At 40.2% G+C, this 17,468-nt stretch overlaps 1 protein-coding gene across 1 annotated transcript in view; it reads left to right on the forward strand.

Annotated features, from left to right (window-relative positions):
• The window catches only part of prkd3 (protein kinase D3), a 351,854-nt gene that overhangs the window by 246,933 nt on the left and 87,453 nt on the right, over positions 1-17,468 (forward strand). The window contains exons 6-8 of the mRNA XM_068045311.1: positions 6,732-6,782; positions 9,041-9,230; positions 10,007-10,084. Of these exons, the coding sequence (XP_067901412.1) occupies positions 6,732-6,782; positions 9,041-9,230; positions 10,007-10,084 (319 nt within the window). The remainder of the gene's footprint in view (positions 1-6,731; positions 6,783-9,040; positions 9,231-10,006; positions 10,085-17,468) is intronic.

Raw genomic sequence — 17,468 nt, forward strand, 5'->3', positions numbered from 1 at the left:
TTTGCAGGAGGGACAGGGAAAATGGAAGAGGGGGTGGAGTAGCCTTACTGATTAGAAATAATATCACTTCATTGGTAAGGGAGGATATAATGAGGGAAAAGCATCCAGTGGAGACCTTATGGGTGGAACTGAGGAACAGAAAAGAATCTAAAACTGTAATAGGTGTTGTGTATAGACCCCCTGGTAGCAGTTCTGAGGTGTTAGATTGTATAAATGCACAAATTAGGCAAGTGTGTAACAAAGGCAGAATAGTATTAATGGGAGATTTTAACTTACACATAGATTACACATTACACCTGTCAGAAAGGTAGTGAATTTCTGGAATGTGTCTGGGATATTTTCCTACAGCAATATGTCCTAGATGTAACAAGGGGACAGGCAATATTAGATTTAGTTATGAGTAATGAGCCAATTTTAATTAGTAGCCTAACTATGCGTGAATATTTATCAAATAGTGATCACAACATGATTGACTTCAAGGTAGCGTTTGAAAGTGAAAAGCGCGAATCAGCTACTAGAATTCTAGGCTTGGGTAAGTCTGACTTTACCGGGATGAGACAGAGACTGTCCACGGTAAACTGGGTAGATCTGTTAATAGGTCAAATGACTGAAGAACAGTGGAGAATATTTAAAGAAACATTTAACAAAATACAGAGCGGGTATATACCCCTGAGAGGAAAAGGCTCCACTTCACAGAAAAAACAGCCATGGACAACTAAAGAGATTCGGGATAGCATAAAACAAAGGGCTTACAAAAATGCAAAACGCAGCACAGATCCGGCCGAATGGGATAGATACAAAGACCAGCAAAGGGTCACAAAGCAGCTTATAAGAGCTACTAATAGGGATTATGAAAGGAAACTTGCAAGGAACATCAAAATCAATAAGAAGAAATTTTATAGTTACGTAAAGGGAAAGTGGGTGGTCAAGAGCAATGTAGGCCCACTAAAAGCTGAAAATGGAGATATTGTCATTGATAATGGGGAAATGGCAGACATGTTGAACAATTACGTTGCCTCAGTATTTATAGTTGAAAAGGAGGATAACTTGCCGGAAGTCCTGAAAAAATTAATAGCCAATAGGGGACAGGGACTTAATACAATTAACGTAAGTAAAACAGCAGTAACAAGGAAATTAATGGAACTGAAGAGTGAGAAATCCCCAGCTCCTGACTCTTTCCATCCGAGGGTGTTACAGGAAGTAGGGGATAACATTGTAGATGCCCTAACTATAGTCTTTCAGAGTTCCCTAGATTCAGGAGTGGTCCCTCTGGATTGGAAAGCTGCACATGTCACTCCACTTTTTAAGAAGGGTGAAAGGGGAAACAAAGGAAATTACGAACCAGTTAGCCTGACATCTGTGGTGGGGAAGTTGCTGGAGTCTATAATCAAGGATAGGGTGCCTGAACACCTAGAAAAATTTCAGTTAATCAGGGACAGCCAGCATGGATTTATGATGGGAAGGTCATGCCTGACAAATCTCATTGAATTTTTTGAAGAGGTGACTAAGGTAGTGGACAGGGGCATGTCTATGGATGTTATTTATATGGACTTCCAGAAGGCATTTGATAAAGTCCCACATAACAGACTATTAACTAAGGTAGAAGCCCATGGAGTTGAGGGCAAATTATTGACATGGTTAGGAAGTTGGTTGAGTGGTAGGCGACAAAGAGTGGGGATAATGGGTAAGTACTCTGATTGGCAGGATGTGACTAGTGGTGTCCCTCAGGGATCTGAGTTGGGGCCTGCACAGCAGACTGGTCAGAAAAATGAAAGCCCATGGGATACAGGTAAATGTGGCAGCTTGGATCCAAAATTGGCTCAGGGATAGGAAACAAAGGATAGTAGTCACTGGATGTTTTTGTGAATGGAAAGTGGTTTCCAGTGGCATTCCACAGAGCTCACTGTTGGGACCCTTGCTGTTTGTGGTATATATTAATGATTTGGACTTAAATGTGGGAGGCATGTTTGGGAAATTTGCTGATACCACAAAAATTGGCTGTGTAGTTGATAGTGAAGAGGATAGCTGTAGACTCCAGAATGAGAGTTGAGTTTGGTTTGAGTGGGCAGAAAAGTGGCAAATGGAATTCAGTCTGGAGAAGCGTGAGGTAATGCACTTGGGGAGCTGAATTTAAAATGGGGCCAGTGAACCATTATAGAGTATCTGCACCACATTTTGAGCTGAGGAAATTATCTCGGCGTATATTCTTGAGAATGGAAATTTGATTCTTTACTAGTGAAGGACACTTCAATTATCATTTTTGTCCAATCTTCTTTCCCACAAGGTTTTTTCAACAGCTTTCTGAATACAAATGGTGCACTGTGATCTTGGAGTAAATAATGGAACTGGTTAAAATCATGGCTTGAGATTTCTATATTTTTTAAATTAGAATTGATTTTTTAAAATTTTGTGATCTTTTTCCTTCAAATATTTCTTAAAACGTGTTGCATCTCTTTATGAACATAACATAAGAAATAGGAGCTGGAGAAGGCCAGTTGACCCTTTGCGCCTGCTCCATCATTCAACATGGTCACGGCTGATCTTCTACCTCAACTCTACCTTTCTGCACTATCCCCATATCCCTTTAATTCGCTCAGTACAAAAAATCTATCAACCTCGATCTTGAATATACTCAACAGCTGAGCATCCACAGAACTTTGGGGGACAGAACTCCAAAGATTCACAACACTTTGAGTGAAGAAATTTCTCCTCTTCTCAGTCCTAAACGGCCAACCGCTTAATCTGAGACTTTCTGATTTTCTTGCAGTTAACCAACATGCTTGCATCCTTCACACTTAACTATCTTACGCTTTTCTAAGTGTAGATGTTTGAGTGTCCTGTGGTATACAGCATCAGTTACAATATTTGTGTAGCAGTTCATTTCACAACCAATAGTAATACCATTTTAAAGCTCAAATTAAGTAGAATTAATATTGAAGAATACCAGCATCTCTGACTACAGTTCAAGTCTGTATTCCCACTTGCAAATTATTGTAGGAACAATGTAAGACTTCATCTCTGTGGGAAGTAGAGGAGGGAGCAGGAGGCTTACTCACTCCTTGAATACCTCGGATCAGTGAGTCTACATAGTTTCTGAATTTTTCCACTTTGTATAACCAGATACAGCAACCAAGATTGAGGGAACTGAATAACAGAGAATTGACCTGTTCCATAATTCTGTATACTCTTGCATCATTTACTTTGCTTGTTATTGTCTTTCTCCCTCGCTCTTTTTACTTTGGTTAGGTGTTGTCCAGACATTCATAATTAAAAGCCCTTTACCTGTACTTGCTGTAATGCAGCTTCCATTTGTACAATGCCTTTCATGCAATAAAGTGTCCCAAGGACTCAGGAAAAAAATGAACAAAACAAAGACTTTGAAGAGTAGGGCAAGGTTAACTGAGAACACAGGTTTTAAATATGGGTTGGAATATGAACCCAGAATTCAAGATGATTTGAAATTTGTGTAGGTTTGAGTTGGATGAGGTGAGCCCTCAGGGAGGGTTTCAGTAGTGAAGGGTGCGCTGGCAGGCAACATTTCAGAGGTGGAAGTAAGTGATCTTGATGAAGATCAGATGAATTGAAAGTCAGTTGGCTGTCGACTTGGACATTGAGGGTGCACACTTGTAGATTCAAGCAGCTGGGGAGGATGATGGAATCAGTACCAGTCATACAAGATTCCAGTTGGGAGCAGAGCAGGATGACTTTAGTCTTGCTGATTTTGACTTTAATATTAGTTAGGCAGTTGGACAGGATTATGGAATCAAGGATGAAGACTGAGAGGTGGAATTGGTTATCTTTAGCATACATATAGAAGCTGATTCCATGATCATGTATGATGCCAAATGACTGTATTTAATAGTAGAAGGGACCAAGGATAAAGAGCTGAGTGAAATTAAAGTGACAGTATGGGAAAGGAAACTATTGGAGTTGAGCAAATGCATTGGGATCATTAGCGATAGAGTGAAGAAAGGACAGGTCGAGTGTGGAAGAAGATGGAATTATCAACTGTAACAAATGCCACAGAAAGGTCAAGGACAGAGAGTGAATCACACTATAAAGGATAATGTAGAAGTAGGGCAGTCTCAGTGTTAGGAGCAGAGTAGAAACTCAGCTGGAGAAACTCGAGTAGGAAGTGATGAGAAAACTTAAGTACAGTTTGCTTAATCACCTTCGAAAGGAGGGAGCAGTAGTTTGAGACCAGAGAGATTCAGGGTGAACTGTTCAAGAAGAAGAATAATGGGTTTTTGCTTAACGGGCAAATATGATACTTCAGAAGAGAGAGGTTGTCAATGACCAGCATTGATCTATGCAATGGTAGTTGAGTGATGAGATGCTTGGTTCAGAGGGTATTATCCTGGAAAGCAAGAAAATTTTGGCTAATAAAAGGAGAGAGAATACCATTTGAGATGGCCAAGCCAGATTTCGCAGTAGCTAATGAAGCTGGTTATATGGCAAAGAATGACAAAGGTGAGAATTAATCCGGCATCTGCAGGTGTTGAGAGCATAAAAAACAGGAGCAGGAGTAGGCCATTTGGCCCCTCGAGCCTGCTCTGGCATTCATTAAGATCATGGCTGATCTGATTATGGCCTTAACTCCACTCTCCTGCCTGATCCCCATAAACCCTTTACTCTTTTGTCTAAAAGAAGCCACTTGTTGAGATGATCAACAGAGTTGGTCTAGAGGAGAGGGAGTTGGAAGTTTGAAAGGGTGCTGGGATGAAGGGTGAGGTAAGAGGGATAGAGACAGGCATATAAATCTTGATGAAGATCATGAGGTTACAATAATCAATTGTATGGTTTTATCAATTGTAACTTGTTTCCAGCATAGTAAAGTCACCATTGTTTCTAATTTGCTAATTCTCTTTTTGGATTCCATCTACTTTTGTCAGTAAGACCAACTCCTGACTGAGGATACTAGAGGGATGGGCAATGACTTTTTCTCATTGTTTTCTGTTGTATTGTGCCCTGCATTACCACATTTATGCCTTTCTGTATTGGCATGTTCAGGGGAATAGGTTAAAAAGTTTACATTTGTTTTCTATTTGATGACTGAGCACTTGAGCATAAAAATCAAGGTTGACACTCCAGTACAGTACTGATGGAATGCTGCACTGTTGGAGGTGCCATCTTTCAGATGAAATGTTAACCCGAGGTCCCATCTGCCGCCTCAGTTGAATGTAAAAGAACCCATGGCATTATTTTGAAGAAGAGCAGGGGAGTTCTCCCCAGTGTCCTGGCCAATATTTATCCCTCAATCAACATTACAAAACCAGCTTATCTGATCATCATCACATTGCTGTTTGTAGGAGTTTGTTATCTGCAAATTGGCTGCCACGTGATAAAGTTCAAAAGAACTTCATTGGCTGTAAAGTGCTTTGAGGCATCTGGTGGTCGTGAAAAGCATTCTTTAGGTGCAAATCTGTCTTTTTACTTTTTTTGAAGTTGTCAGAGGAAGTATCTTAAACACACTGTTATGTCGAGGTGAGCAAGGGGTCTAGGGTTCCCTCTCTGCCTTCACCTGGTCTTACCGTAACAGGGTTTAATTTTAAACACAGCGTTTTTTTTTTTAGCTCCTCCTTAGTGAATCCTTGTTCGCTAACTTCCAATTATAAGGCAAAGAAACTAGCCAAACAGGTTTTCTTGGGTTTAAAGAAAAAGGTTGAACTTTATTAAACTTAAACTCTAATTCGGTTAATGCCTACGGATATGCGACACGCCCACGCCAGCATGCATACGTGATACATACGTGCAGATAGAGACAGAACAGAGCAGAAGAAATAAAGTGCAAAAGTTTGAGGCAATATCTGAAGATGGTTTTGGTTACTGTTTTCCAAGCTTGCTGTAAAGTCCTTGATTGTAGGTAGGTCTTGATTTTCGTTGGGACCCTGCATTCTTCTTAAACCTTGTTTGATGTGGAAGACTTTTCTCTTTTGAAGTTCATGTGCCCTTAGTGGGTCCAGAGGGTTGTGAGAAAGAGATGGGAGCAGACAGAAGAGGTCTTCTCACTCCAGGAGCAAACAGTCTTTCTGAGTTCAAAAACTCTGTGGCTAGTTCAAAAAACCCTGGATCAGCCAGTCAGTCATGTGACCAGCTGGTTTAACCAGTCCTGGCTTTTGTGGATTGTATCACCTTAGCAGTCTCTGGAATGCTCTTCCTTACACCTTCAATGTCTGGTGATCAAAATCCACTGTGGGCTGAATGTGTCAGGGAAGGGTCCTTTTGTCTCCACAAACACTGTCCGTTAGAATGCAAATGTTTTTCAGTTAAGTGTCTGGAAGCCCTTGTAACAGGCCTTCTCTTCCCAGCAAGTTTAAAATCAATGTTCATATGACAAAATTAATATGCTTCATTCTTGGCAGGTGGGGGTCTGCATGTCACACACATTACAGTGTAGTTTAGATTGTGACCAGGGTTATTGTCTCAATTAATTACTTATGGCAGAGCTCCAATGCGAGACTCTTAAATAACACAAATAAAGGCAATTCCTGGCAAATGTGTTTATTTGAGAATTTGTGATTTTGAGGGTGAAAGATTTGCCTTACTGTTTTAGTACTCTGTTTTGCAAATACAGTGACATGGGTTTGCATCTTGGGCCTTGGTCATACCTTTGTTGGGGGTGAGGTTTGGGAGGAAGGAGAGAAAAGGAAAATTCTAAGTAATTTGCTACCGACTTTTGTCTGTCTTAACTTTTTTCCTCTGTGCTGATCTGGAACTGTTCACCTTCACAGGGGCTCCATCCTGGGATCCAACCAAGAACTGATGAAATTCGTTTAATCAAGGTAAATGAGTTGGAATGGCTAGCAACCCTAGAAATTTGGAGTCAAATGTTCAGTTATCACTTTTCAAGTAGAAGGATTTTTTTTGTCTTTTGTAGTCCTTTGTATTCTTCTCTGTAAAGAAATAAATTCATGTTCACTCTGCTCGTTGTACCTATTAACTTGCTTATGGCTCTCTAATAGAAACACCTGCATAGCTCAATACCCCAACAGACTCCTTGTATGGTTCTTGAGAAGGGTATTACAATACGGGGTCTATTCTATGTTTGCACTGCATGCTAAAATACAAACTATCTGAAATTTACCAGGGAGTTGGGGGGGGTGGGGGGGTGTTGGTGGGGAATTATTTTCGCATATGCATTAGTTCTTTTGGGCCTCCTTATCTCGAGAGACAATGCATACGCGCCTGGAGGTGGTCAGTGGTTTGTGAAGCAGCGCCTGGAGTGGCTATAAAGGCCAATTCTGGAGTGACAGGCTCTTCCACAGGTGCTGCAGAGAAATTTGTTTGTCGGGGCTGTTGCACAGTTGGCTCTCCCCTTGCGCCTCTGTCTTTTTTCCTGCCTTAGTATGCATTAGTGCACCACATCAAAATGGAAGCAAAGCTGTCGTCTATATTGGTAAGAGGGGAGGCAAATAACTCAGATTTGCACATCACCAGAAATGAGATGTGAAACCTACATTTAGCCACATAATGCATGTACAAACATATGGAATTGATGAGCAGGAAAAGACCAGTTGGTCCATCAAGCCTGCCTCATACACATGATGGCCAGAGCATCATGATTAGATAGTTCCTCGCTCTGCCCCCTGCATCCACAATCACAGCCATGTAATCCCCAGAGAGAGAGAGACAATAAAACAGAGAAAGATCTAAGGCCAAAAAGGGAAAAATACTTCAGAAATTTCCTCTCTGACATCCTCAGGTGATCAGAACCAGTTCAAGCAATCACATGGACCATGTGTTATCTATAAAGACACTTGCCTTGTAAATGATGTAATTTCCACCTCATTCAAGAGCCAGTCCAACTCCCTCTTGAAAATATACAGAGAGTCAGCATCCACCACCAATCTATTCCAATGGCTCACTACTCTCTAGGAGAAGAATCGCTTAAAGTTCAATCTATTCCTACCATTACATGATTTAAAGTCATGCCTCTGATCCACGCCACTCAGGTAAACTGGAAAAATTAATCAATAGGCACAGTATCCAGCCCTTGAATTTTATTGCCCTCTTATCAGATCATCTCTAAGCCTCCGCTGCTCTAAGGTAAATAGCTCAAGTTTCTTGAGCCCATCTGGCTAGCTGAGGTTCTTTAAGCTAAAAATCATTCTTGTAGATCTCCTCTGGACTGTTTTAAGGCTACTTTTATCACCCACCATTTTGTGGGACAAAACTGGGTCTGATAAGTGACTTATATAGTCACAAAAGAAAAAAAAATCTCTAGATTCCTGCAACAAATTGAACACAGTATAGGCAGATAACAGAAATTCAAAGCTAGTGACTACCATATTTTTTATAAGCTGGTTAAATTGTATTAATGTGTGATGCAAATTTAATAGGCTAAAATGTATAGCTAGGTATGCTTTTAATGTATTAGAGTGGAGAATCAGCCAGCTCACTGAATTCTTAGTGGCCTGATCCAATGTTGCAAGGGACCTCTGGGAAACCAGAAGATAATCTCCAGGGACATTGGCTCAATTTGTTGGCTGTGGAGAATCACAAGTCCGCTCCCAGCTTTGGTAATATGCCTTGTTCTGTGTCTCTCATTGCATTGTTCCTAAATTATTATAAAAGAAATGAATATTGCTTTGTGTTGAGACTTTTTGGGAAAGTCTTCTGTGAGCCAGGTTTTTTGGGGGATTGGTCTCTGGATACTTAGAATATTCTCTTAATTTCCTTTCTCTTGGGCCTCCCTATGCCATTTGAGATTCAGAGAACAGGTCTATAACCTATTCCCAAGCCTCTGGCAGTACCACTCTGAAAGCACTGACTAGGAGCTACACATGAATGGCTTGAGGTGCATCTTGTTCCAATTTTCTTTTCTCTTAGGAGTTGTTGGGTTAAAGAACTCGGTGCTATATTATTCACTTAGAAACCAAAGTAGTCAACTTTCATTCAAAAACATAATACAAAGTTTTGGTGTGCCATGATTAACAACCAATATCTTTAGCTTTTAGAGTTTAAAATGTAGCGTGTGTCATGAAAACAGTTTCACTTGAACCTCATAATCTGAAATCATTGTATGTGATTGGCATTGCAGCGTTGCCACCAGGAAACCAGCAAAAGAATCCCCTCATGGAGTGGGCGTCCAATCTGGATGGAAAAGATGGTGTTGGGGAGGGTGAAAGTACCGCATACCTTTGTCATACACTCCTATACACGCCCTACTATCTGTCAATATTGCAAGCGGTTATTAAAAGGACTGTTTCGGCAAGGAATGCAATGTAGAGGTAAGGGCTGTACAATGTCATGTAATGCTGTCAGTAGTTAAAGTAATGTGTTGCCATTTTTTGGGTAATAACTGCTGAAGTAATTCAGTAACTATTTGACTTCACAAGCAGTACTTTGGCCCACAAATTATATTGTCCAATATTAGCATGTGAATTCTGAACATATGTTATTCAAGCAAGTTAATACATTCAATAAATAATAGGTGAAGTAACCTCATATGAAAGCATCAAGTAGTTGTATGCCAATGCTGCAGCAAAATGTATAGATATTTATAGCTCTTGCTGCTTTGGATCTTTTATCTTTTTCTGTTTATACAAGTACATAAACATTCTATATGGTTATTTCTCAACTGATTAACATCTTGTATCACATTGCTTCTCCAGCGTATACATAATATTTGGATATTTGGAAAACTTGCAAAAATAATTTTTAGAATTAATTTCTTAAATCTTTATTAGGCTCCATAATTTTACTTTACCCCATCTATACCCATATATTTTGAATTTTAATTATGTATCCACTGAAACAAAATATGTTTCATATTTCAGTTTTCTAATGAATTTGCACAGGTTCTACAAAATTGCAACACTTCAAAATAAAATTATACTTTTCAGTTAAATGTATATCCTTTATGAACTAACTGCAGTGATGGATTCCAATGTTTCATCTACGTCTCCAGTAATACTTTGTTTTTCCATTCAGTGGCAAACTGCAGTGTGACTAAGGCAGCAGTGCATTCCATTGAAATTTTACTTCGCTTGCTCATATTTTACAGACTGCAAGTTTAATTGCCATAAGCGATGTGCATCTAAGGTGCCCAGGGACTGTCTTGGTGAAGTCGTCTTTAATGGAGGTAAATAAATGCTTGCAAACTAGGCTTGAATCATATCATCCTAATATCCAGTGTAGAAGGAATATAATTATTCGATAGAATGCAGAACTTTTCTTAAGATTTGTGTTGTGATTTACTTTTATTATTGTGTAGTCCTAAATATCTTATAACACTATTCCTCCAAAAACAAAGCTATTTGTAATCCAGCCCATGCCAGTAGGCTTTGGGAATACAAGTTCACAGGATTTTAAAGGCAGCACCTTAGGTTGAAAAGGGTGCAAGAAAAGCTCATAGAATCCTAGGTTTTAATCACAAGGTATGAAATATAAAAGCCAAGAGGTAATCATGAGTCGATATAAAGCCTTAATGAAACCTCGTTATGTAATATTGGGCTTAAGACTATAGGAAGGGTATTGAGGATTCACCAGGATGCTGTCTGGTATGAAGAAACATAAATACAAAGACTAAAAAGGGTGAGCTTGTTTCAGTTAGAACAATACAGATTTTTAGGGTGATATAGTAATTTTAAAACTATGAAAGGATGAGATGGGCTATATTGAAGCAGCCTGTTTCCAGTAGTTAAGGGGTCTAGAATGATGAGTCCATAGATACATTATTAAATATAAGAGACTTAGAACAGAGAGTAGAAGTAACCTCTATGAGGTTGTGGAATTCCCTTCCAAGGTTAGTGGTTGAGGCAGAATCTTGTGTCAACATTCAAGATTAGATTGGATAGATGGATGAAGGAGCAAGGATAAAGGGGTGAGGGTGGGTAAATATGATCGGGACAATTTGTTTATGTGGAAGGTAAATGCCAATAAGGACAAGTTGGGGTGAATGGCTTGTTTCTGTGTTGTCATTTTTATGCATTTCTGTGTGCAATTCTGACGCAAAAGGAGCAGTGCTCCTAATGACTGCAAATACTTAACAGTTTAGTGGCCTGTTCAGTAATTTTATATAAATGCAGTACACAGATTCAAAGTTGTTCTTGAGATCCCCTTTACCAGTATATTCTCAGAGAATTTACTCTATTTTGCAACCTTGTGTTTACAAATAGAAAGGAGAGAGACTGTTTATTAAATATATGCCACCTGGTAAATGTTTGGACATGTACCAGAAGACTGATGCTGAGTAGGTGCATGGTGAGAAGTTGGGCTGTGGAGACTGGGAAGAGAGAGAGGAAAAGCCTAAAGCTCTCAATATTCATGTACTACAAAATGGACTATGAAAAGTACACTGTGCACCTAATTAAAAGAGTCCCTGGAGTGGTGAAAATGCTATTTTACTTTTCATAAAAGTAGTGCACAAATACAGCTGAAAAATGATATGCTTCATCATTTTCAGCAGCTTTACCCATTGATTCAGTCAGCAATGTTAGCCAACTGTTTGGAAACCTTAAATCTGCATCTGTGAGTAATTCCAGTAAAACTTCCAAGCTCACGGGAACAAAGGATCTTTGAATATTGTGTATGGTAGTATATAAAATGGTTTAAAGGAGGGTGTTGTTTTATACATGAGCATAAAATAACAATGATGGCGAAGCCAACTAGCAATTATTTATGCTGTGCTCCTCGTGCAAAAGAATATCTGAGAGTGTTTTAGAAAATAAAAGTTTTTCCATTGAAGGCTCCACCATTATTTGACATGCGTAACTATGATATGGTGGATCCTCATGCCTGATTGAATTTTTTTCAATTACTGTTGGCTTGTGAATGTTTTTTGAGTTGTTACCACAGTTCTATATGTTATATTTGTGAGATAAACTGCAGCATGGTATTACAGGATAAATATGTTGTATAAAATACTTCTCATACTATGGGCAACAATAGGAAAAAGCTTATGCCAAATTAACTTTAAAAATTAGAATACTCTGTCTTGGAAGAATAAAATTTTAAGCAGGAAAAAAATGAAATAAATAATATTGAGAGAAAATGAGGTGCCAGAACAATATAATATAAAAACAAGAAATGCTGGAACCACTCAGCAGGTCTGGCAGCATCTGTGGAATGAGAAGGAGAGTTAACGTTTCAGGTCAGTGACCCTTCTTCGGAACTGGAGAAGAAGGGTCACTGACCCGAAACGTTAACTCTGCTTCTCTTTCCACAGATGCTGCCAGACCTGCTGAGTGGTTCCAGCATTTCTTGTTTTTATTTCAGATTTCCAGCATCCGCAGTATTTTGCTTTTATTATATGCTGGAACAATATGTTTGCGGCAAACTTGCAATAATGTCATTTAATAGTCAGATTCATAGGCATGACTACTTTCTTCAACAATGCACGCTCTTTGCAGAACATATAACATTATGTACAAAGGATGTGTTAAAAAAAAAAATCTATTTGTATGGATTGACAGCAAAACTATTCTAATTAAGTTCCTTTTGTTTGTCACCATCATCTTCCACAGTAGTTCAATATTAAAATCTACAGATGATACCAAATGGAGAGTATAGTTAATACTGAGGAAGACTCTGGCAAAATACAAGACAAACTTACAGAAAGGGCGTGTAAATGGCAAATAAATCTCAATATAGATGAGCGTGAGGTGGTGCATTTTGTTAGGAAAATTAGAGTCTGCATGGGGTAGAGGCTCAAAGGGATCTAGGGAAACAGATTTACAAATCATAAGTAGCAACAAAGCCATAAGAAGTGCAAACAAAGTACTGGAGGTTATTTCAAGAGGAATAGAATTGAAAAGCAGAAAAATTATGTCAAACTCATTTAGAACTTTGGTTGGAAAACTGGAACTCCATACTTGAATCCCTCCAATCAGGTTTCCACCTCTGTCATAGTACCGAAACAGCTCTTATCAAAGTAACAAATGACATCCTATGCGACTTGGACACAAAGGTAAACTTTTGCTCTTCGTCCTTCTTGAACCTGTCTGCAACGTTTGATACAGTTGACCACAGAATCCTCCTCCAACGCGTCTCCACTGTCGTTTAGCTGGTTGGACTGCTCTCACCTGGTTTCATCCTCATTCATCTAATGGTATCCAGAGTATCACTTGCAGTGGCTTCTCTTCCTGTTCCCCTACCATTACCTCTGGTGCCCCCAAGGATCTATCCTTGGCTCCCTCTTATTTATTATCTACATGCTGTCCCTCAGCACATCATTGACATCTGAAAGCACCATGTTGATTTTCATATGTCTGCTGACGTCACTCAGCTCTACCTCACCTTACGAACATAAGAAATAGGAGCAGGAGTAGGCCATTTGGCCCCTCAAGCCTGCCCCGCCATTCAATAAGATCATGGCTGATCTGCACTAGACCTCAACTCTTCTTTCTTGCCAACTCCTCATAGCCCTCAACTCCCCAATATTTCAAAAATCTATCTACTTACTCTTTAAATACTTTTGGTGATCTAGCCTCCACAACTCTCTGGGGTAGAGAATTCCAGACATTCACTACCCTCTGAGAGAAGAAATTCCTTCACATCTCAGTTTTAAATGAGTGTCTCCTTATTCTGTAATTATGGCTGGCGGGCAGCCATAAAGACAGGGCTAAAATGTGGCGAGTCGAAGAGACTGAGTAGTTGGCAGGAAAAAAGACAGAGGCGCAAGGGGAGAGCCAACTGTGCAACAGCCCCGACAAACAAATTTCGCTGCAGCACCTGTGGAAGAGCCTGTCACTCTGGAATTGGCCTTTATAGCCACTCCAGGCGCTGCTTCACAAACCACTGACCACCTCCAGGCGCGTATCCATTGTCTCTCGAGATAAGGAGGCCCAAAAGAAATGTCCCCTAGTTTGAGATTCCCCCACTAGTGGAAACATCTTCTCAACATCTACCCTGTCAATCCCCTCAGAATCTTGTACGTTTCAATAAGATCACTCCTCATTCTTTTAAACTCTAATGAATAAAGACCTAACCTGTTTAGCCGTTGTTGAAAAGTCAACCCCTTCATCCCAGGAATCAGCCAAGTGAATCTCTTTTGAACTGCCTCCAATGCCAGTGTATCCTTTCTTAAATACGGGGACCAAAACTGTACACAGTACTCCAGGTGCGGCATTACCAACACCCTGTACAGTCGTAACACGATTTCCCTATTTTTAAATTCCAACCCCTAGCAACAAAGGCAAAATTCCATTTGCCTTCTTAATTACTTGCTGCACCTGCATGCTAACTTTTTGTGTTTCATGCATAAGAGCACCCAGATCCCTCTGTGCTGCACTTTTTTGAAGTCTCTCCATTTAAATAATAGTCTGCCTTTTGATTCTTCCTACCAAAGTGCATGACCTCTCACTTCCCTACATTAAACTCCATCTGCCAAGTTTTTGCCCACTCACTCAACTGATCTATATCCCCTTGCAGATTCCTTATGTCCTCATCACAACATGCCCTCCCACCTATTTTTGTATCGTCAGCAAATTGTCAGGATATATTACATTCTGCCCCCTCCTCCAAGGCATTAATATAGATAGTAAATAATTAAGGCCCTACGACTGATCCTTGTGGCACTCCACTAATTACGTCTTTCCAACCTGAAAAAAACCCATTAATCCTGACCCTCTGTCTTCTGCAAGTTAACCAATCCTCAATCCATGCTAATACATTAACATGCTCATTGCTCATGCATAATACATGCTAATACCCCAATACTGTGAACTCCTATCTTGTGCAATAATCTTTTATGTGGCATCTTATCGAATGCCTTCTGGAAATCTGAATACACTACATCTACCAGTTCCCCTTTATCAACTCTGCTTGTTATATCCTTGAAGAACTCTAGCAAATTTGTCAAACATGATTCCCCTTTCACAAAACCATGTTGACTCTGTTTGGTTGTGTTAAGTTTTTCTAAATGTCATGCAGTTTCTTCCTTAATAATGGATTCTAGCATTTCCCAACTTCCGATGTTAGGCTGACTGGCCTATAGTTTCCTGATTTTTGTCTCCCTCCCTTCTTGAACAGGGGCGTTACATTAGCGGTTTTCCAATCTGCTGGGACCCTCCCGGAATCCAGTGAGTTCTGGGATATTTCGACCAATGCCTCCACTATGTCTGTAGCCACTTCCTTTAAAACCCTTGGATGTAAGCCATCAGGTCCTGGCGACTTGTCTGCCTTTAGTCCCATTAGTTTGTCAAATACTTGGTCCCTCGTGATAGCGACTGTTACAAGATCTTTCCTTCCATTAGCTCCTTGCTTATCTGGTATCTGTGGGATGTTTATAGTGTTCTCCACCATGAAGACCGATGCAAGATATTGGTTTAAATTACCTGCCATTTCCCTGTTCCCTGTTATCAGTTCTCTAGTCGCATCCTCCAAGGGTCCCGTGCTCACTTTAGCTACTCTCTTTTTATATACCCGTAGAAGCTTTTGCTGTTTGTTTTTATATTTCTTGCCAATTTACTTTCATAATCAATTTTCTCCCTCTTTTTATTAGCTTTTTAGTCATCCGCTGCTGGTTCCTAAAAAAAAAAAAAATTCCCAATCCTGTGGCCTACCACTAGTTTTCGCCGCTTTGTATGCCTTAGTTTTTGATTGATACTGTCCTTGACCGCCTTTGTTAACCACGGGTGGTTCATCCTTCTCATCGAGTCCTTCTTTTTGACAGGAATGAATTTTTGCTGAGCATTATGAAATATCTGCTAAAATCTCTGCCACTGCTCATCCACGGACCTTCCCCTTCGTCTATTTTCCTAGCCCGCTTTAGACAACTCTTTCATCATACCTCTGTAATTGCCCTTGTTTAAGTTGAGGACGCTGGTTTGAGACCCGAGTTGCTTGCCCTCAAACTGAATTTGAAATTCTACCATGTTGTGATCGCTACCCCCTAGAGGATCCTTAACTACGATATCTCTTATTAATCCTACCTCTTTACACATTACTAGATCTAAAATAGCCTCTTCCCTGGTAGGTTCTGCAATGTATTGCTCTAAGTAACAATCCCTGATGCACTCTACAAATATGTCTTCCATGTTACCTCTGCCAATCTGATTTGTCCAGTCAATATGCAGATTAAAATCACCAATGACAATTGTAGCGCCCATCTTGCACGCCTCCGTTATTTCCCGATTTATTCTCTATCCTACAGTAAGGCAACTCTTCGTGGGCCTAGAGATGACTCCCACCCGTGACTTCTTCCCCTTGCTATTCCTTATTTCCACCCAGACTGATTCCACATCCCGATCTGTTGCAGCTATATCACTACTCACCACCGCACTGATACCTTCCTTTATTAACAAAGCTACCTCACCTTTTCTTTTTTGTCTATTTTTCCAGAACGTCGAATACCCTTGAATATTGAGTCCCCAGTTTTGGTCACCTTGCAACCACGTCTCTGTAGTAGCTATCAAGTCATACTGATTAATTTCTATTTGTGCCATCAACTCATCTATCTTGTTACAAATGATGCGTGCATTCAGATAAAGAGCCTTAAGCTTTGACTTTTTACCAATATTACTCATTCTGGTTCTAATTTCTGCTGCACTCTTTTGTTTATATTTTCTGCCCCTTCCTGATTTTATTACCATTCGCCTCTTCACTACCCTGCAGCTGTACTCTCTCGTTTCTTTTTGATTTTTTTTTGAAACTTCAATTCAATTGAAACTCCCCCACCCCCCCCCCCAACTAATTCGTTTAAAGTCCTATCTACAACCCTAGTTATACGAATTCCTACACTTATGCTAAATTATCAGATTGCTTATTTGATATCCAGTACTGGATGAGCGGAAATTTCCTCCAATTCAATATTAGGAAGACTGAAGCTCCAAACTCCATTCTCTAGCTATAGACTCCATCCCTCTCCCTGGCAACAGTCTGAGACTAAACCAGTCTGTTCGCAGCATTGGTGTCATATTTGACCCTGAGATGAGCTTCTGACACACATTCGTGCTATCATTAGGACTGCCTATCTGGGCCTGTATTCTCTAGAGTTTAGAAGAATGAGAGGTGCTCTTATTGAAGCATACAAAGTTCTTACAGGGCTCAACAGGGTAGATGCTGGAAGGATGTTTCCCCTGGCTGGGAGAAGAATCTAGAACTAGGGGACACAGTCTCAGAATAAGAGGTAGGCCACTTAGGACTAAGATGAGGAGGAATTTCTTTACTCAGAGGGTGGTGAATCTTGGGAATTCTCTACCCCAGAGGGCTGTGGAGGCTCAGTCATTGAGCATATTTAAGACAGAGATCGATAGATTTCTAGATATTAAAGATATCAAAGGTTATGGGGATAGTGTGGGAAAATGGCGTTGAAGTAGAAGATCAGCCATGATCTAGTTGAATGGCGGAGCAGGCTTGAGGGGCTGAATGGCCTACTCCTGCTCCTATCTCCTATGTTCCTATTTGTACCTCTGTAACTTCTCCCCGTCCTCTCTCAGCTCATCTGCTGCCGAAACCCTCATTCATGCCTTTGTTACCTCTAGGCTTGACTGTTGCAAAGCACTGCTGGCTGGTCTCCCACATTC

Source organism: Heterodontus francisci, chromosome 13, assembly GCF_036365525.1.
Source record: "Heterodontus francisci isolate sHetFra1 chromosome 13, sHetFra1.hap1, whole genome shotgun sequence".
Taxonomy (NCBI): domain Eukaryota; kingdom Metazoa; phylum Chordata; class Chondrichthyes; order Heterodontiformes; family Heterodontidae; genus Heterodontus; species Heterodontus francisci.